Source organism: Oncorhynchus masou, chromosome 24, assembly GCF_036934945.1.
Source record: "Oncorhynchus masou masou isolate Uvic2021 chromosome 24, UVic_Omas_1.1, whole genome shotgun sequence".
Lineage (NCBI taxonomy): Eukaryota > Metazoa > Chordata > Actinopteri > Salmoniformes > Salmonidae > Oncorhynchus > Oncorhynchus masou.
In genome coordinates this window covers 42,504,423-42,526,194 of record NC_088235.1, presented here as the reverse complement: position 1 = coordinate 42,526,194, position 21,772 = coordinate 42,504,423, and the positions used below count along the sequence as shown (strand labels likewise).

The 21,772-nt window shown below is 43.3% G+C and overlaps 1 protein-coding gene across 1 annotated transcript in view; it reads left to right on the top strand.

Moving 5' to 3' along the window:
• The window catches only part of LOC135512209 (leucine-rich melanocyte differentiation-associated protein-like), a 412,825-nt gene that overhangs the window by 360,046 nt on the left and 31,007 nt on the right, over nt 1-21,772 (top strand). The window contains exon 6 of the mRNA XM_064933983.1: nt 10,411-10,495. Coding sequence (XP_064790055.1) covers nt 10,411-10,495 — 85 coding nt within the window. The remainder of the gene's footprint in view (nt 1-10,410; nt 10,496-21,772) is intronic.

Genomic DNA, 21,772 nt, shown 5'->3' with positions numbered 1-21,772 from the left:
GATTTATCTGCTGAGGAGCCCAAACACAGATAAATCTCTGCTAGGGCTCATCTCCACTGCAGCCCCGCACTGAGGTCTGGGATTCTTTCTAACTCAGCCTTCCGCCCGCCCCACATTCAGTCTGATAAATGACCCCAAGCTGAATAAATACTCTCCAAGTACATCCTGAATAATGCATTTAGATCACCTGCATGCACTCTTGGACTTGTAAATGTGTATATTGTTGCATTTTAAAAACAGCAAAGGTGTTGCTTTGATTTCTCGATTTCTCTGCATCCTCGCTCAACCTTCTCATTCCTGTGTCGTTGATGAAAGAGAGGAAAGAGAGTCAGAGGTTGGCGGACATTTTGATTTGCAGGTCATTTCTCCCTAGTCTGTCTGGTACCGGGACTCCTGTGTTGTATTGGCCTGTCTGTGTGTCTGTGTCTTTACGACAGAGTTTAAAACCCAGCGGTAAATTCACGTACTGGAACACTGCACTGGCTCGCCTGGGCGTCACCCTCCCTTTTTGGATTGTAGACGCGTTCACCAGTGCATTTTTAACTACATTCATTGTCAGTTTTCCTGTTGACAAGACATTTATGCAGTAATAATTGGCTGGGAAGGGATGCAGTGTAGAGGAGATATCCATCACATCATGGCTGTAGTGTAGTCAGTGGTCTGCCAGCTGCACAATCCACAAGCGCCACCTCCACGGCCAGTAGGAAAGTATTTCAGCCCTCCCTGCTCCTCTCTCTCCTCAGACCCCGGCTGTTTGCTCAGTCAAGATTATATATACCCACGATCCATTGCCTGCCTCACAGGCGCTCATGGAGGTCTATGATAACAAAGACTTTGTGATTTATGGCCTGCTGTGAAAGCAGAACTTGATGAGATTAAACAATTTCATAGCACAAGTGTTTCTCCGCGAGGGTCTCCTGATTTGTGGTGGCAAGGCGGACAGTAAATCACCTTTATATATATATATATATATATAGCATGCTCAGCAAAGCAGCGCAATTACTGGTCGAGACAGCTACTTTTGATTTAATTTTTATCCCTGGGTTTGTCTCTTTTATTCTCCGCCTGTCACGCAGACACTCACCTTCATAAGTCCTTCTGTAGGGAGGGAGGGAGGGAGCGAGGTAGAGGGCGAGGTAGAGGTGCGAGGGAGGGAGGGAGAAGTGGCAGGTAGCCTAGCGGTTAAGAATGTTGTGCCAGAAACCAAAAGGTCACTGGTTCAAATCCCAGAGCAGACTAGGTGAAACATCTGTTGATGTGCCCTTGAGCAAGGCACTTAACCCTAAATGCTCTGGATAAGAGCATCTGCTAAACTACTAAATAAAACAGCATAATGGGAGCTGCAGGGTGGCATTAAAAAAAAGGGTTCTGGATAGAACTAAAAAGGGTTCTGGATAGAACTAAAAAGGGTTCTGGGTAGAACTAAAAAGGGTTCTGGGTAGAACTAAAAAGGGTTCTGGATAGAACTAAAAAGGGTTCTGGGTAGAACTAAAAAGGGTTCTGGATAGAACTAAAAAGGGTTCTGGGTAGAACTAAAAAGGGTTCTGGATAGAACTAAAAAGGGTTCTGGATAGAACTAAAAAGGGTTCTGGGTAGAACTAAAAAGGGTTCTATTGCTGGCTTCATATATGGCACCATTTTTGGCTCGATCCATAACCTTTTTTTCGAAGAGGGTAGGCCCTCTGCTTTCTCTCCCTCGCAGCTTTTAGAAAAACAACAAGAAGACGACACGGACCACCATATAACAACATAGCCACTGTAGATATAGGAAGGGCTCTATATTTCACGCATTGTTAGTGGGCCTCTGGTCGGTCTGTCCGTCCATCCGCCCGCAAGTCTGTCCATCTGTTTATCTTGGAGGTGAATGGACTAGGCATGTTGTAATTAGACTGTGTTGGGCACTACTTTCTCTGCGCCATAAAATATGACATGGTGCAATGTCTTGCAGGCCGGGGTCTGTCTGTCCGTCCGTCCGTCCGTCCCACCCTGGAAGAGGAGGATGTGTGTTGCTTGTTGGGCTGTGAGTTATGATATGTTGTGGAGATAACGCTGTCATCATTGCAGCCTGGAGGTTAAAAGATGCAGGAGAAATGGCTTGGGGAAGGGAAGGTCATTCTGACTTGGGCCAAGTAGCCTGGGAATTATGACAAAAGAAAACATGATTTGTCTTTTCCATGATTTTCGGTCATTCCAATAATCAAAACTAATTGATTAGCATTGTGTTTAGCCTATGTAAAGTAGTGTGTGTCTGTGAAAGAATGAGGTGTGTTTACACAGTATAATGTACATGTAGATTTATGTATGTATATTCAGTATTTGTATTGTACCCATATGTGCAATACTGTGCTGTTGGCCTACAGTGTGTGTTCTGGGGATAGGAATGTATGTGTGGCTGTTGGTGTATATTTTCTGTCCGTGTGTGTTTGTGTCCTTTTGTAAATGCGAGGAGCACATCTGTCGGCATCATCCCATATCTTCCCAGAAAACATCAAGAGATCTCATTATTTCGACACATTTCAGATTTTCTCCCCCTCTCCCTCTCTCTCTCTTGCTCTCAGTCTCTGTCTCTCTCTCTCTCTCTCTCTGTACGCCCCAAGTCGAAATTAGTTTTCATTCCCTCTGTGATCTCCCTTGACTGAAGCTCGGCTGAAAGTAAAGAAAATAGCAGTCTTCATAGACCCGGGCCTCAGTCAAACACACACAAACTCACACAGCTACATCTCTGAGTTAAGCATTGCTAAGTAACCTTCACATTTCACTCGTGTGAAGAGCTAATTTCCTTTAAGTTCCACATGTCACTTTTTGGTGGGTCGTCTTCAAATGTCTCCCGCCGTCTAATTGCATAGGAAACATTTCAGACAAGGCTGTGTGACAGGCCCGCTCCCTGAGTCTTCAATTATTAAACATCCTACCCATCCAGCCAACCAGGCAACCAGGCAGCACACACTCTGTAGTGGAAAACAGCTCTGACGTTAGCTACAGCCCCTAATCGCTACCGAAAGCCTCATGATATGTCACACTTCTGAGTCTCTCTCCGTGGGGGGGGGGGTGATTGAAAGCATTTCTGTTCCAACAAGATGCTAGGGAGGAAATGGCATGACAATTGTTCTAGAATCTTGTGGAGAAATTCAATGCTAGTAGAGGTCAACTCTCTACAGAAAACAAACAAGTCTGTACAGTACACTATACAATGTCTCACAGTGTAATGGCTGTCATTTTCTATTGACGTTACATACTTGTATCTCATTCAAACATCTCTGGACTTTCCAACAGCATGATAAACTGTAGGGAGTAACTATTCCCAGCTTGCATCAGTGATCACCATACATTAAGACTGTTACAGGCCGAGCTGCTGGATAACCTTTTTCTTACCAGACTCCCATTGGATGCAACACCACTAATATGTTACTAATATATTTTGTTCAACTTTATCCTGTATAATCTTAATGGTTATGGACATGGCAGATAGTATACAGAGTCCGAGTCAGCCCAGCAGTGGAAAGGTCATAGCCTTGCCAAATAAGAAACAGCCTGCAGCGTGTACTAAGCCTTATACCGGAGTTCCTTCCCTACAATACAACCGCATGTTTCCGCTTTACTTTAAATTACTCTCGCTTATTCTGAGAGGCATTCAAATCAAAAGGTCGGACTGAGCAGCTTTTTAAAATTCAACCCTAAAAACAAACCTAGACCTATTAGCATCTAAGGGTTGTTGATACGGGCGATTTAACTTCCTGTAGTGAGACGACCTTTGCTTGTTTAACACTGAGCAGCGTGCGTGCGTGCGTGTGTGACCCATTCATTGCTTGTTTAGCACTGAGCTGTACATAGAGAGGTGACGCAAGGTTGTAGGTTCTGCTAGTGCGGTAGCCTTCACTTTCCGCTCCGAGCGAAACAAGGCCAACGAGTTGCTGGTCTTGTGATCAGTGATCCGTTTACTCTGAGCCAGTTCATTGGTGTAAAACTGGTGAATCATTAATGGAACGCCTTAACAACGTTAGGTTGTTGTGTGTTGTGTATGGCATCATCACATCAAATGTTCCCCCCCACCACAAGAAAACAGAGTTAATACATTTTACACACACAAAAGTAATTTAAAACACATCATGTTTTTTGCATGTGTATCTGAAACACAATTATCAAGGTCAACGGTATAAAAGTGTTTCATTAGAAGTACTTTCTCTCCTAGGTGTGGTCGATACAGTGCTGAACTAATACTAAATGCAGAAATGTGTTTCAAACAACTGTTTCAAGATTTGGCTTCAATTTGTTTTGTTCCTAGGCACTTTGTTGCTAGTTTTTCATTGTCGAAAAACACGCTCTTATCATTTGTTTTTGGTTCTTAAATGTACCTCTTAAAATAATCTAAGTGGTACGTAGTCATCTTTGCAACTCGTGATGTTTAAACTGGAGTTTAACTTTGAATAAGAGAATGGCTTTGTGTCTTAATTACAACATTGTGTATTTGTTTTGCCGTCGTTAACCGTGACTGTTATTAAGTTACTGTTAGTCAGTGTCTCTCTATCATTTTCTATTACTTGTTTTGTGTCTCTGTTTTTCAGGATGTTTACGTGTTTTTATGTTCATAACCCTGAACATCAGAGGTATGAAGCACAAAATGACATTAAAGAAGTATGAAAAATGTGTCAGTCCAGCATTAACTGTTGACTCAAATAAGTGTACAACTTCTGTCTCCTCTGATCTTTAAAATCGTAAGAAAGCAGTGCAAGAGCTAAAGGAGAGACGAGAAAGAAAGTTCCACGTTCACACACAAAATAAATATTTTTGATATAGACCCAAAGAGAAAACATTTCAAAAGACATTTTTATACATGTCTTTTGCAAAGCGCAAACAGCAGAAATGGTGTCAAGAGAAAACAAAACAGAAAGCTTGTTTCTTCTAACAATTGCTTTAAGCTACAAAAACCTCCTAGAGTCCCTAGCCTCCCATCACTGTCAGTTTATTCTCCCTCTTCCCTCCCTCCTTCCCCTCCTCTTTTTCTTCCCTCTTTTCCCCCATCTCTCTCTCTCCCTCTTTCTTTCTTTCTTTCTTTCTTTCTCCCCCCCATCCCCATCTCCCTCTCTACTCTGCAAGGCCCAGTCCTTGGCCCCTCCGTGTACTCCTTGGGCCCTGATAGGTTGTGGTCTGATGCTTAGCAACAGCATTCCTGTGCCCTAAGTAGCAGTAAGCCGTCGGCTGAACCCTTTGATGTGGCTGTCAGGACCTATTTATTTCCTTTTAGCACTTTGTCTGCTTGTCCAGATGGAGAGGGAGATAAAAAAGGGAGCTGGTGTTTACACCGCTGGGCCTGTACGACGTAGCCCTTATTAGATTGTATTGCTGCTCAGTCTCAACTAGGGAGGTTGAGGTGAGGCGAGAAGTAGGGAGGGAGGGAGGGAGCGACGGGGCGAGATGAGTCCTTACCAACAGGGCACTCCATCCAGAGATCGGCCTTAGTCTCAATGGACACTTTAGTATTTGTAGTGCACTATGTTTGACCAAAATCCCCATGAAACATTTGGGACTGATAGCTTAACCTTGAACAGAGTTAGGCAAACTCTCTGAACTGTATTCCATATATACTGTAGGGTTTTGGCTCTGCCTATCTGAGAAATACTTTATCTCCACGGACAGAAGGAAGCTGAGACTGGTATAGGCAAAGGGGTGTCACAATGTTGGGTCTGAGGTATCTGCATCAAATACTCTACATGCCCTCATCTTCCCGTTCTCTCTCATGGTGATCTGTTAGAAGCAATAATCATTATTGCCTCAAGGTTTATCACCATTTATTCGTATGAAACAGCAGAAGAGAGAAGACAGACAGTACTGGTGTGATGTATAATCCTGTATGGGAGTCATCTTTCATTATGACATTTAACAGAGCTTCCTCTGTCTCCCTACCTCCCCTCTCTCTCTTTCGCTCCCTCTTTCTCTCTCCTCCCCCTCTCTCTTTCTCTCTCATCCCTCACTTTCTCTCGTTTCCCTCTCTTATTCCTCTCTCTGTCTTTCTCCCTCGCTCTCCATTATCAGAGTGAATTCTGCTTTCCTTCTCCCCAGCCTGTATTATTATAAGCTGTGTTGATAACTCACACAGCACAGAGACTATAATGATGTGAACACTCAGCATATGCCTCTGGCCCGGCAAATTAAAACAATACTTAGCTTGATGAGCATACTACTCCGGCCAGCACAGAGAGGGAGGGAGAGAGAGAAGGGACACTCTTAAATAGATGACACTGCAGCACCCCCATCTGCTCAGTACAGGAACAACGAGAGAGAGAGAGAAAAAAAGAGGGAGAAGGGGGGGCGGCTATAATTACTTGTAGTCCACAGTCCGCCTCTCAGAGTATGTTTTGAACATTAAGTATGTTTGCTTTTAGCGGTTATTGATGTGATCTCAGGCCCTCTTCAATCCATCAGTTTCTCATTTCTTTGAAGCTCATTTATGATCTGAATATGCAGCATTTTATTATTCCAGTTTGCCATGGCCCGATGAAGACCTACTCTCAATGTAGCTAACAGGGACTATTGGTATTCACATACACAGTTATGACTTACCGACATGAGTCAAAACACATTCAAAAACATGTAATGGATAGATGTCATTTTAAACGGCTGCCATTCGTTTCTATTTTAAATCAATGAAGACCGTGGTCTGGTCGTCAGGGTAAATGTGTTAAGCATCTGTGAGCACTGAGCAGTGACCCTACTAAATGAATGAGTCCAGTGGGCCTACAGTATGAGCCAACCCTTGGCTTTTGATTATGTTTGTGTAAAATCTTAAGGCTTGTGATCAAAGACTGGCCTGGTCGGCCAGCCCTTTTAAAGACAGAGGGAGGGAGAGGGGGAAGGAGAGAAGGCTAGAGAGCTAGAGAATGGGGGAGTAAAGAAGCACAGAAAACGAGAGAGGGAGAGAAAGTGGTAACAAGGAAGAGATATAGGACATAGATGAATAGAGAGAGAGAGGGCCCTGATAACAGCTGTGTTTCAGATCTAGTCCTCCCTGAAGTTGGTTCCATAGGGACTCCCATCATCAGAGGCCAAGCAGCTTTCTCATCCCCTGTACGGGTCATAGAGTAAAGTGAATGGGGAGAAGCGGGGGGAGTAGTGGGGGGGGGGTGGGTAAGAGGGAGAACTGTCTGATTAATGTTCTACGGGTGGGGTGGTGTTGTGGATAGGGAGGGAGGGGAAGATGGGGGTGTTTGATCAGTTGACATGGCATGGTGGGAGGGGATCAAGGCAACGCTCTGATGTTGACAGCGGGCTATTTTTGGGGGGCAGCGACTGATTGACGTCCCCGCCGACCCGTAAGGAGGAGCGACCCCAGAACATTGCTTCCTATCCAACCACTACCCCCCCCCCCCTCGCAGTCTGTGGGTGGTGCTGGTAATAACGTGGCTGGTGGGAAGATTAATTGTGGACAAGCAGCAGGATTAGGAGGGTCTTTGTGGGGCCAGGGGAGTAACAGGGGAGGGCCAGAGTCTGTGATCTCTCAGGCAGGACAGGAAATAAACCAGACAGGCAGGTCGCTCTGGGGCTCAATGGGCTGCCTCTCAGGCCATAGAATCAGAACTGGGTAGAACAGACATTCACATTCACTCCTATTCAAATAAATGGTTAATTGTTCTATTGGTTGTAATTCTATGTCTAAAACACAGACCTATTATGTAGTCAGAGCCCAATGACTGGGGGATGTTAGGATACTGCTGACACATTGAAGAGGAAAGGCAGACCTCCAGTACTGTTTAAATGCTACCTGAAATAGTTGTTAGATATGGTACAGTAGAATACTACCTGAAATAGTTGTTAGATATGGTACAGTAGAATACTACCTGAAATAGTTGTTAGATATGGTACAGTAGAATACTACCTGAAATAGTTGTTAGATATGGTACAGTAGAATACTACCTGAAATAGTTGTTAGATATGGTACAGTAGAATACTACCTGAAATAGTTGTTAGATATGGTACAGTAGAATACTACCTGAAATAGCTATAACACCCAAAAATCTGTCCTTGAAGTGAAGTTTGAAGTATTATGTGGACAGTATATGTTTTGATATTGTCATTCTAATTCACTCATCTACCAGTAAGTTATTGCACCCAGAACTCGTTGATATCATTTTGTCTGGAATTCTTCTTCTAGTAATATATAAAGCATGTGCTCACCAGCCCAAGCCAGCCTATGTACTGTAATGTCCTTCAGAGATCCTATCTGAAAGCACATTATGGGATCATTTTCAATTTACACCGCCATTGAAGAATATGTTTTCATTTAGCGTTGTCCACCTCTCTTGTTTCTCAAGGTTGTGCGTGGGGGCTGTAGACTAGTGAAACAACCACACAAGGGGAGAAATAGCAGCACTAAACCATCTCTAATATGTATTTGTCACTTTGGTGTTTTGCTATGATTAAAAGCCCAGTGAATTCCTTCCTGCAGGAGAGGAAAGAGGGTATTTCTGCAAAGGCATCAGATAGCAACATGTCAAGATAAACTGCCTGTTGAAACAGCTAAAAGTCCAGGGAACAGAAGACAAATACAACAGGATGTTTAGGTCTTTCGCACCAAAAGAAGAAAAACAAATAAACACTTTTGACCTGTTCAAACACACTCACTCTTAATATCAGTATAGTTTCTATTGTCTAAACTCTGGGCCTTGCTGGTGGCCGTTCTGTTCTTGGGAGTAAATTGAACGTGCAACCAACCAATGTATTTTCAGTAGGTACAGTTGGGAAATGTATAATGTCACCACAGGGTTGGGTAGGTTACTTTGTAAATGCAATCCGTTACAGTTCCTAGTTACCTGTTCAAATTTGTAATCAGTAGTTTTGGATTACCTAAACTCAGTAATGTAATCTGATTACATTCAGTTACTTCTAGATCACTTTCCCCTTAAGAGGCATTAGAAGAAGACAAAAATGTATGTTATCAATTGAACGACATCACTTGCAGGATAAATCAATGTTAAAGTTTACGTAGCTGGCCATATATGGATGTTATATTTTACTTTATGGGTTGGATATGTAGGCCATCGCTTTCTACTATGTATAATAACACGATTAAATGATATCTTTACATTAAAAACCAAAGTCTATCAGAATTCCAGTCATTCCAATAAATGTTATACGCCTTGATCTTCAAGAATAGGACTTGGAAATATGGAAGTATAGATTAGCCATAATGTTTTACCTGAGCAGGACCCCAAAACTACGGACGTATTAGCCAGCCCTACTCTGTTGTTTATGATTTTGTTGTAATGGAGGACTGATTGGGCTCATTGATTCAATTTGAAAAATAAATGCTGCGCTCATGGAATGGCATGCTTTAAGCACTACTGAAAAGTGCTATTTACATGTGAAAAATGAATGCCATATGCTGCATTTGCTATAGGCCTACTGTTTGTTGGTGACACTTTGATATCTTGATAATATGCCGCTGTTTAAAACAGAGCCGCCCAACTCTGTTTTGGTTAAAAGCAAAAATCCTTTCTGAATTTAAACGTAATCCTCAAAGTAATTATCTAGTTTTTCAAAACCGTCTGTAATCTGATTACCATATTTTTGCTGGTAACGTAACGGATTAGGGCTAGGGTTAGAGGGGCTGTGGTTCATAGTGTGTGGTGTCATGCCACCTGTTGGTGTGTAGTCAGACAGCAGTAGTAGTGTGTTAGTTAGGGCTAGGGTTAGAGGGGCTGTGGTTCATAGTGTGTGGTGTCATGCCACCTGTTGGTGTGTAGTCAGACAGCAGTAGTAGTATGTTAGTTAGGGCTAGGGTTAGAGGGGCTGTGGTTCATAGTGTGTGGTGTCATGCCACCTGTTGGTGTGTAGTCAGACAGCAGTAGTAGTGTGTTAGTTAGGGCTAGGGTTAGAGGGGCTGTGGTTCATAGTGTGTGGTGTCATGCCACCGGTTGGTGTGTAGTCAGACAGCAGTAGAAGTGTGTTAGTTAGGGCTAGGGTTAGAGGGGCTGTGGTTCATAGTGTGTGGTGTCTGGCCTTGGTTTGACCCCTACAGCAGGTTATGGCTCAGTAGTCATGAGGCCTTCCCCCATATAGACCCCCTCTAACAGGCCAGGAGGGGGACAAACCATCAAAGCCAGGGTCGTAGCGCCTACCTCTCCATAAGAAAGTAATGAAACCTGCCCTGGCCCAGCGCTCCTTCCCTCCATCTGCGATAAAACAGGAATGGAGCTCCAACATTTCCTGTCTCGCTTCAATAGAATTTATGGCACTCGGACAATCAGTCACGGCAATGAAATCGCTCAACCCTTCTCTACTTCTGCATCTCTCCCTTTTTCTCTCTCTCACTCTCTGCATCTCTTTCTCTCTCTCACTATCAATGAATTTGTTTGATAGCTGAGGACATGTTTTTTCTTTTACACGCTAAATAGTAAAGTGTGTGTGTTTCCCCAGGCCCCAGGGGACCCCAGGTCTGAGTGTTCCTTTATGCCCTACACCCCTCTACCCAGAGGCTCTAGAGACGGCAAGAACCACAAAGGTAAAGATCACACTTCCTTATGAGCCCTCTCTAGTCCTCACTCACATCAGATTTATTAGAGGGGGCATATACAATGTGGCTATATATATATATATATATATATATATATATATATATATATATATATACTCATTTAAGGGTTTTTCTTTATTGTTACTATTTTCTACATTGTAGAATAACATCAAAATGATTAAATAACACATATGGAATAATGTAGTAACCAAAAAAGTGTTAAACAAATGAAATCAAACCATCTCAATTATGTTGAGGTTGCTGATTGTGGAGGCCAGGTCATCTGATGCAGCACTACATCACTTTCCTTCTTGGTCAAATAGCCCTTGCACAGCCTGGAGGTGTGTTGGGTCATTGTTCTGTTGAAAAACAAATTATAGTCCCACGAAGCACAAACTAGATGGGATGGCGTATCTCTGCAGAATGCTGTGGTAGCCATGCTAGTTAAGCTTGCCTTGAATTCTAAATAAATCACAGACAGTATCACCAACAAAGCACCCCCACACCTCCTCCTCCATGCTTCACGGTGGGAACCACACATGCGGAGATCATCCGTTCACCAACTCTGCATCCCACAAAGACACGGTGGTTGGAATCAAAAATGTCACATTTTCAGACAAAAGGACAGATTTCCACCGGTCTAATGCCCATTGCTTGCTCGTGTTTCTTGGCCCAAGCAAGTCTCTTATTATTGGTGTCCATTAGCAGTAGTTTCTTTGCATAAATTCGACAATTTGATGAACAGCTGATGTTGAGATGTGTCTATTACTTGAACTCTGTGAAGCATTTATTTGGCCTGAAATTTCTGATGCTGGTAACTCTAATTAACTTCTCCTCTGCAGCAGAGTTAACTCTGGGTCTTCCTTTCCTGTGGCAGCCCTCATGAAAACCATTTTAATCATAATGCTTGATGGTTTTTGCGACTGCACTTGAAGAAACTTTCAAAGTTTTCAAAATTTTCCAGATTGACTGACCTTCGTGTCTTAAAGTAATGGTGGACTGTCATTTGTCTTTGCTTATTTTAGCTGTTCTTGCCGTAATATGGACTTGGTCTTTTACCAAATAGGGTTATCTTCTGTATTCCACCCCTACCTTGTCACAACATAACTGTTTGGCTCAAACGGATTAAGAAGGAAATAATTTCCACAAATGAACTTTTAAGAAGGCACATCTGTTAATAGAAATGCATTCCAGGTGACTACCTCATGAAGCTGGTTGACTGAATGCCAAGAGTGTGCAAAGCTGTCATCAAGGCAAAGGGTGGCTACTTTGAAGAATCTTAAATATAAAATATATTTTGATTTGTTTAACACTTTTTTTGGTTACTACATGATTCCATTTGTGTTTTTTAATAGTTTTAATGTCTTCACTAGTGTTCTACAATATAGATAATAGTAAAAAAAAAATAAAGAAAAACCCTGGAATGAGTAGGTGTGTCCAAACTTTTATCTGGTATATTATATATACACAATAAACGTGTACATCAAATTTATGAAACCAAGGTCAGGATGACCTCACATCCCCACTCTGATCCACACACTCATCAGACATATCAGAAGTTAAGATAGCTGAACACAATATGAACAACATATTCACAATAAATCCAGGCTCCTGAGTGGCACAGCAGTCTAAAACACTGCATCTCAGTGCAAGAGGTGTCACTGCAATATCTGGTTCGAATCCAGGCTGCATCACATCTGGCTGTGATTTGGAGTCCCATAGGGTGGCACACAATTGGTCCAGCGTCGGCCGGGGTTGGCAGTCATTGTAAATAAGAATTTGTTCTTAACTGACTTGCCTAGTTAAATAAAGGTTAAGTCAAATAAATAAAAATAAAATAATGGCCATTGTCTTTATGGGTTCCTTAAAGAGATTTGATAATATATATGAATATTCATGTATTTCTTCTTATTGATTAACTGTAGTGAGAGAATAGTGGACTTGAGATTCATCTGGGATCATAATAGTGGTCAGTTTTCCCTCAGCTCATGTCTTTGAGTAGTTGAGGGATCCTGAAATGTATCTAGGTTTTGGTTCTGATTTTGATTCTGATGTGAGGGTGTGTATATGTGAACCATCAATGATGATATGTTGATGCTAGTCATTGTTTAGGCCTTATTCTGATCTAATAATGTGTGAAAGAGATGACATTCTTTACATTACATACCTCTGTACAGATCAAACACATCCTTTTTCTCATCATCATAGACTCATGTATTTCTAAAGTTGCCCCAGTTTTAGCAGAAAATATATGTATTATAATATATTAATGAGAAGCATTTGTTACACAGTTGCATTAATATCAAATGCATACATTTTATATGCAACTTTCTTACTGTAAATTATTATTTATTCTATTGTGTTGAATTGTATTATATTCTTAACTAAATGCACTGGTACATTCCTCTGTGTTGCTTGTCTCTCTCCTAGCTGCAGTAAGGCAGTCACTGTGCTGGCCAGGCTTGTAGTAGAGAGAAAAGGTGACCGGTTCTTTGTGTCTGTAGCGATGTTGTGTGAGTGGCCCTGAGGCCATTTTACCGGACCACACAGCAGGGCAGCAGGTTTAAACATGAGACATTCATCATGCTCTTTGTCTCCGCCATGCAAAACACTGCCACTGTGATGCGCCCGACGCCATGGCAGTCAGCTCAAGAGGTCAACATTGAGCACCTCACACACATGGGGTCGCACACACCGCACATGCACACACACACACGTACTCACACACAACCCTCCTCCCGTCCAGTGCCAAGGACAGATCTATTTCACAGTGGCTGACCAGCAGCTTTCCATGTGATGTAGGAAGAGGGACAGAGACAGTCCCAAATGGCACCCTATTCCTTTTATAGTGCACTACGTTTGACCAGGGCCCATAGGGACTAGGGTGCCATTTGGGACACATGCGGAGAGACCCTGTGCTTTGTCAACATCAGGCCGGCCAGGGAACAGTCCATTAAAAGGTGAGGGGATCTGACATGTGAGATATTTCTCCCTCCTTCTTAGATCTGGGCCGTGGTGTGGTGACAGTCACCGTTTGTTATGTTTATGACGCGAGCGCTGCAGCCTTAGATAACACTGCCCTCATCTTCAAGCTTCACCTCCTCTTTATGCCCCCCGCCTCAGTCCGACTTCAGCACGGCAGCCCACTTACTTCTCTATGCCTTTTAAACATACTGGATGAACTAAATGTGGGGGAGCAATCACGATAACTTTCTGTGCGTTCTTACCTTCTACGTACTTGCACTGTGAGATGAGGACGGTTCAGTAGAAACTGTTAACAAAACTGGTACACTAACGTTGTTATCACTGTAGAGATTTTAGTATGGTTTACAATCATTGTCATAATACTATAATATTATCATTACATGTTGCTGATAAAGTTCATTATCCCTTTGAATGAATCACCATATATTTGTATCAGTTATATTTAGGTGTGGTTTGATGAACCGTGGAGCAGGGATGTCTGTTTGTGTTAGCCCCTACATGGCCCTAGTTCGTGGGATGTAGCTAGGAAGTCTGACAGCCCCCTGTCTGCTGCAGAGAGAGCCTCTCCACACACACACACACACACACACACACACACACACACACACACACACACACACACACACACACACACACACACACACACACACACACACACACACACACACACACACACACACACACACACACACACACACACACACCTGTATAGGAGCCCCAGAGCCCAGGTGCCACTAGTAATTACTGCAGTCTGGAGCCCTAGAGAGGGGCCAGAACTGGCAGGTCAGTGCCCAGGGGGAGAGGGGTGGAGAGTGGGGATACTGCTCCAGGAAAAGCCCCTGTATGGGGGTGGCTGTGTGGCGGAGTCAGCCATGGACAAGACGAAAAGAGAGGAGACAAGGGAAGAAGAGGGTGGAGGAAGGGAGATGGTGGGGGGAAAGAGAGCAACACAGAAAGAAAGAAAGAAATATAGAAAGAAAGAAAGAAAGAAAGAGAAAGAAAGAAAGAAAGAAAGAAAGAAAGAAAGAAAGAAAGAAAGAAAGAAAGAAAGAAAGAAAGAAAGAAAGAAAGAAAGAAAGAAGAAAAATATTTGTAAACATAATAGCGGAAGATAGAGGAGAGTGAGCAATGAAGGAGGAGAGGGCAAGCAAGCTAGCGACTAAAAACAAGAGGGTAGGACAGGGAGACTGTGATGTGTCTTGGAGCAGGCCAGGGTGACACAGAGTGGAGTAGTGACAGGTCTGGAGGCCTAGGGAGCAGAGTCACCACTAGAGACCTTAGGATCCTCCTCTGCTGTCAGCTCTGGTTTTAGCTGTCTGCCAGGCTGGCAGTCGGAGATTCAAAGTACTCTTCCCGACGACACCTCTAGTACGGAGCAGAGCGCTGTTTCAAAATGACTCTCACAATCAGAGTACAAGACACTTCTAATAACATTGTGGATTTGATCTCCCAAAGAGAGGCCTCAGACTAAAGTTTGTCCTCGCAACAAAATGGACAAATAACTGAGATGTTAAAGTACCTAATAATAAAGAGTTTGAATGGAGCATTACTCCATAATGGCTTACTGTAGTTAATAACGAATCAAGGCTGAGTTGTAATTAAAACCTGTCAAACATAATGTGTGTGATGGTCAACAACAACATTTCATTATCTGATGATATCATGTTCTCAGAGATAGTTTATTTGATAGACCTTAGTGCAGTAGGCTTAAAACATGTACAGTACCAGTCAAAAGTTTGGACACACCTACTCATTCCAGGGTTTTTCTTTATTTAACATTTTTTTACATTGTAGAATAATAGTGAAGACATCAAAACTATGAAATAACACATGGAATCATGTAGTAACCAGAAGAGTGATAAACAAATAATATATGTTATATTTGAGATTCTTCAAAGTAGCCACCCTTTGCCTTGATGACAGCTTTGCACACTCATGACTTTCTCTCAGCCAACAACGAGCCCTTATGATGCTACTCATGTAATATATATATTTCTGTACTGCACTCTACAGTTGAAATACACTGTTTTACTTCCGAGTGATAGTTACAATTATCTACATATTTAGGCTAATATATTTCTCAAGCATCAGCCACTGCTCTTTAATGGATCAGACTGTTTGATGTGGTCCATCCTTCACAAGTGACAGGCCTAAATGAAAGGGATCCCAGTGTATAGACTGCTAAGTAAACAGAGAATAAACAAAGAGAAATGCCATGAGCCATGAAGCCTAGCTCAATGCTTTCATTCTGGGACTGCTTCCAGCTGCTTAGTATGTATGTATTTTAAATGGTACACAACTGCTATTAAAACCCCTGGAGGAAAGCAAGGCTTCAAAGCCTTCAAACCCCCTCACTTACTCAGACACACATGCTCATACACACACACACACACACACACACTGACGACACCCATGGGAATTCTCATGCTTGCTGTACAGTTCACTTTTTTACACGATGGGGCGATCTGTAGATATACAGTTCTCAATAAACACATGCATGTGCACGCTCACACACACACACACACACACACACACACACACACACACACACACACTCCCCCTCACCACCAATACGGGGGGAAACGGGAACGCATCCAAACTAAGAGTAAAGTGTTTTACAGTCAAAGCACAACAAATACACAAACATCTGGAAGCGTTCAGAGCAGAGCAGCAGAACCATTAGGGGGAGAGTTGGGTTTTGCCAAAATGGGGAAATGATGAGGAATGGGCTGTCAGGCCGTGCTGGAGAGACAGGGGAGAGGCCTGATGACAGAGCTCTGGATGAGAAGTACTGAGTGGGAGGGGGAGGGAGGGAGGGGGAAGGACAGAAAGAGAGAGAAAGATGGTTAAGATAGAGGGAGGTAAGGGGGTGGAAAGGGAGAGGTGGGAGAGGGAAGAGAAAGATGGAAATAGGGGACATAGAGAGAAAGGGGGAGGGATAAGTACTATATATTCCAGCTCAGCAAGTCCTAGAGAGGTATACACCGGCTGGTAGCTATCCCCCCACCCCTCTCTCCCTCCATTATCAGACAGCTGGATGGGATGACTAATACACTGGCTGGTAGCTATCCCTCCCTCCTTCCCTCTACCCCTCTCTCCCTCCATTATCAGACAGCTGGATGGGATGACTAATACACCATCTGGTAGCTATCCCTCCCTCCTTCCCTCCACCCCTCTCTCCCTCCATTATCAGACAGCTGGATGGGATGACTAATACACCAGCTGGTAGCTATCCCTCCCTCCTTCCCTCCACCCCTCTCTCCCTCCATTATCAGACAGCTGGATGAGATGACTAATACACTGGCTGGCAGCTATCCCTCCCTCCTTCCCTCCACCCCTCTCTCACTCCATTATCAGACAGCTGGATGGGATGACTAATACACCAGCTGGTAGCTATCCCTCCCTCCTTCCCTCCACCCCTCTCTCCCTCCATTATCAGACAGCTGGATGGTATGACTAATACACCAGCTGGTAGCTATCCCTCCCTCCTTCCCTCCACCCCTCTCTCCCTCCATTATCAGACAGCTGGATGGGATGACTAATACACCAGCTGGTAGCTATCCCTCCCTCCTTCCCTCCACCCCTCTCTCCCTCCATTATCAGACAGCTGGATGGGATGACTAATACACTGGCTGGTAGCTATTCCTCCCTCCTTCCCTCCACCCCTCTCTCCCTCCATTATCAGACAGCTGGATGGTATGACTAATACACTGGCTGGTAGCTATCCCTCCCTCCTTCCCTCCACCCCTCTCTCCCTCCATTATCAGACAGCTGGATGGGATGACTAATACACCAGCTGGTAGCTATCCCTCCCTCCTTCCCTCCACCCCTCTCTCCCTCCATTATCAGACAGCTGGATGGGATGACTAATACACCAGCTGGTAGCTATCCCTCCCTCCTTCCCTCCACCCCTCTCTCCCTCCATTATCAGACAGCTGGATGGGATGACTAATACACCAGCTGGTAGCTATCCCTCCCTCCTTCCCTCCACCCCTCTCTCCCTCCATTATCAGACAGCTGGATGGGATGACTAATACACCAGCTGGTAGCTATCCCTCCTTCCTTCCCTCCACCCCTCTCTCCCTCCATTATCAGACAGCTGGATGGGATGACTAATACGCTGGCTGGTAGCTATCCCTCCCTCCTTCCCTCCACCCCTCTCTCTCCCTCCATTATCAGACAGCTGGATGGGATGACTAATACACTGGCTGGTAGCTATCCCTCCCTCCTTCCCTCCACCCCTCTCTCCCTCCATTATCAGACAGCTGGATGGGATGACTAATACACCAGCTGGTAGCTATCCCTCCCTCCTTCCCTCCACCCCTCTCTCCCTCCATTATCAGACAGCTGAATGGGATGACTAATACACTGGCTGGTAGCTATCCCTCCCTCCTTCCCTCCACCCCTCTCTCCCTCCATTATCAGACAGCTGGATGGGATGACTAATACACCGGCTGGTAGCTATCCCTCCCTCCTTCCCTCCACCCCTCTCTCCCTCCATTATCAGACAGCTGGATGGGATGACTAATACACTGGCTGGTAGCTATTCCTCCCTCCTTCCCTCCACCCCTCTCTTCCTCCATTATCAGACAGCTGGATGGGATGACTAATACACCAGCTGGTAGCTATCCCTCCCTCCTTCCCTCCACCCCTCTCTCCCTCCATTATCAGACAGCTGGATGGGATGACTAATGCTTGATAAACTGATATTGTTGAGGATGGATTAGTCATTATGAAGAGGGGCCCTGGGACATTATCACTGTTTTTGCAATTTTTGTTGTTAGAGCTTATGGAACGAGACTATGATTTAGATAAAAGACCAACTCCATCTTTGCTTCTCAAGCAAAGGATGATGACAGCATCACTAACATTGTTAAAATACAGGCATTAGTTTGAATGTGAATAGGCTGTCATGAAGTCAGTCTATTTACCACAAAATTAACTTTCAAATTAGCTCACTAATGATTAATCCTAGGTTATTTAGACTGTGTGGTAAAGTCCTTGATACAACATGTTTGTCTCTATCATCGCCTTGCCTCAAAATAAATAAATGGCTAACTTTCTATTTGATGTTTGTTTCACAACCTTTTAAGCAAATCTACCTAAAAAAAACACACCTGTCCCTCAGTTGATAATATTCCCTTTATCTTTGGCATAGCCTTGAGTATGGAAATGTTTGCCATAAACCTCCAGTGAGGGAAGGCAGAACACTCCTGCCAGGCCCTATTAAAGGTTCTGTACGTGCTCTCAGAGACATTTACCTGCGTCTCATAATGATTGTAGCAGGACCGCTTCTCCCCTGATAAACATCATTCTTAAACTTAAAGACCAATGCTGGCCGCCACCGTTACAGAACCAAATATGTTGTTCAAATGGGAAATATGGATAAAAGCATAGAGAGTTTAACTCATCCAAGTCCACTTGTATTCCACAAGAAGTGGAGGAAGTTTGTGGATGACCTATGCTCCTCTAGGAGGAACAGTGTTGAAGTCAAGTCAATCCCCTGTGTATGCCTATTGCAAGGTGTACACGTGCTGTAGGTTTACAGTACGTCCTACAGTATTCACTGTGTGTATTAGGTGCAGTATTATGAATGCCCTAAGGACTGTATGGAGGCAAAGTGAATACCACACACTGGAACAGACAGGTGATTCCACGCCAGTGGGAGCGGAAAATATATCCAATTGTTCTGTCAATTCTAACTTAGAAACTTCATTAGTACAGGTTTGACATGCTTTTACATTTCTATCACAAACCCTTTTTAGAGCCATACAAGCCTCCTTCCTGTAAGACCTTATGATCCACGAACTATACATGATACAGCCACCTTGTTGTCATTATACTCCTTATAGTGGGCTCTATCATATGGAGTATGTCTAGAAATGAGCTTAATCAAAAAGGCTAATTTTGAGATATTTATATAAATATTTTTTATGTTGAATAAATTGATGTGTATTTCAGAATCTAGACATACTCCATATGATAGAGGCCACTATAAGGAGTATAATGACAACAAGGTGTCTGTATCAGGTACAGTTCACAAATCATAAGGTCTTACAGGAGGCTTTTATAGGTCTAAAAAGGGCCTAAAATGGCCACTTTCATCATGATTTTCTCGTAAAAGGTTTGTGATACTAATGTAAAAAGCATGTCAAACATCCTTTCTCCCAATGAAGTTTCTATGTGAGAATTGCCAGAACAATCGGAGATACCAAAAATATTTCCCTCTGTCGGTTGCGTGGAACTCTCCAACTCTCCAAGTTAAATATTTCCCTCTGTCGGTTGCGTGGAACTCTCCAACTCTCCAAGTTAAATATTTCCCTCTGTCGGTTGCGTGGAACTCTCCAACTCTCCAAGTTAAATATTCTTGAGCACATGCCAATTCAGGGTAGTTCTACTTTTTGTCTTGTTTCTATTATAACCAAGTAGCTGATGAATGAAACCATGTGGATTCCGTCCTATGGAGCTCCAAGATCCTACAAACAAAACACTTTCAGAATTCTGTGTAACTGGATAATGCATATGAAGAATGACAAGTGAACTATGTTGACTACGGTTGCTTCTATGGGCTACACACTCTGAGACACACTGACAATATAAAGACATATGGCTTTAATCCCCAGATATGAGTTCACAAGTAATTGTCACCAGACCAAGTTCTATATTCTTGGAGGTGTTTGCCAGTTTGTGCGGCTGAAGAGGTGCTAAGGATCAGTTTTATAATGAATTAGTCTTTTGTTACCATTAAATATATGGATATAAAATGTGCCAATAACTCACAACACAGGGATGTAATGAGCTCTCATAAAGAAAGAGATTGCCATCATACTTGCTTATATCCACGTGCATATTTCAACCTCCGGGCTACACTTAGATTGGATCTCTAAAATATATAATGGACGAACAGGGAGGATTCCTTTTCCCAACAAAATATTGTGTAGTAATCACGTTCGCTTTGTGATGCTGTGTACCCCCATATGCTTTTGGTTTCCAAAACTATTTTTTGTAGGTTAATATGTTTTAATGATCTGGAGTCGGCTTGTAGGATCATTTCTTTAGGTCAACAACTGGTAAACATGTTCTCAGATCAAGGTAATAGGTCATGGGTCTGTTCTTGTGCGGTGAGAATCATGTTGGTATAACTATTACATTTTGGTTTGTTTTTCATTCAGTTTGAAGACATTGTCTCCTTTCTATTTTGAATGGAACATACATCTTTTACTTGAAAATACGTTACATTAGGTCCTACAAGTGTTCTGTGTCTTACAGCCTCAGGCCCACAGCGAGCAGCTGCCAGCCATGAATATCTGCTCTTCCTCTGTGATGCGCGGCTCTGTTGCCTTTATCAGAGGGAGATGATGTGATGTCATTCTACCCAGGAGTGGATTGGCTCTGCAACATGAATAGCCATTAGTGCAGGGCTATGGAGATGGATGAGATGAGGGAGAGCGAGGGGGAACCGGGCCCTGAAATCCCTCACCCACATGTCCAAAACACACCATACTCCTCTGTCCTCTCCTCTTCTCGCTGGGAGAAATGATGATGAGAGCTCATTTTTGGAGGCAGGCCCTGAATATCCCTGTTATTATTATAGAGAACTGGAACACACTGGGGTTGCATCCCAAATGGCACCCTAGTCCCTATGTAGTGCGTTACTTTTGACCAGGACCCATATTGCTCCGGTCGAAAGTAGTGCACAATATACAGGGCCTTCAGAAGGTATTTACACCCCCTGCCTTTTTCCACATTTTGTTGTGTTACAGCCTAAATTTCATTGTAAATACGAGTAGAAAATGTTTCTAAACACGTGTACATTCATATGGATGCTAACATGATTACAGATAATTCTGAATGGTGAATAATGATGAGTGAGAAAGTTACAGACGCACAAATATCATACCCCCAAGATGGCCTCTCACCATTACAATAACAGGGGAAGGTAGCATTTGGGGGGGTATGATATTTGTGCATTTTTGGGGCGTACTGTAGGACTTTTTGTTCCCTAAATCCTAGAGGAAACCTGCTTTAGTCTGCTTTCCACCAGACACGGGGAAATGAATTCACCTTTCAGCAGGACAATAACCTAAAACACAAGGCCAAATCTATACTGTAGTTGCTTACCAAAAAGTCAGTTAATGTTCTTGAGTGGCCTAGTTACAGTTTTGGCTTAAATCTGCTTGAAAATCTATGGCAAGACCTGAAAATTGTTGTCTTGCAATGATCAACACCCAATTTGGCAGAGCTTGAATAATCTTGAAAAGAATGGGCAAATGTTGCACA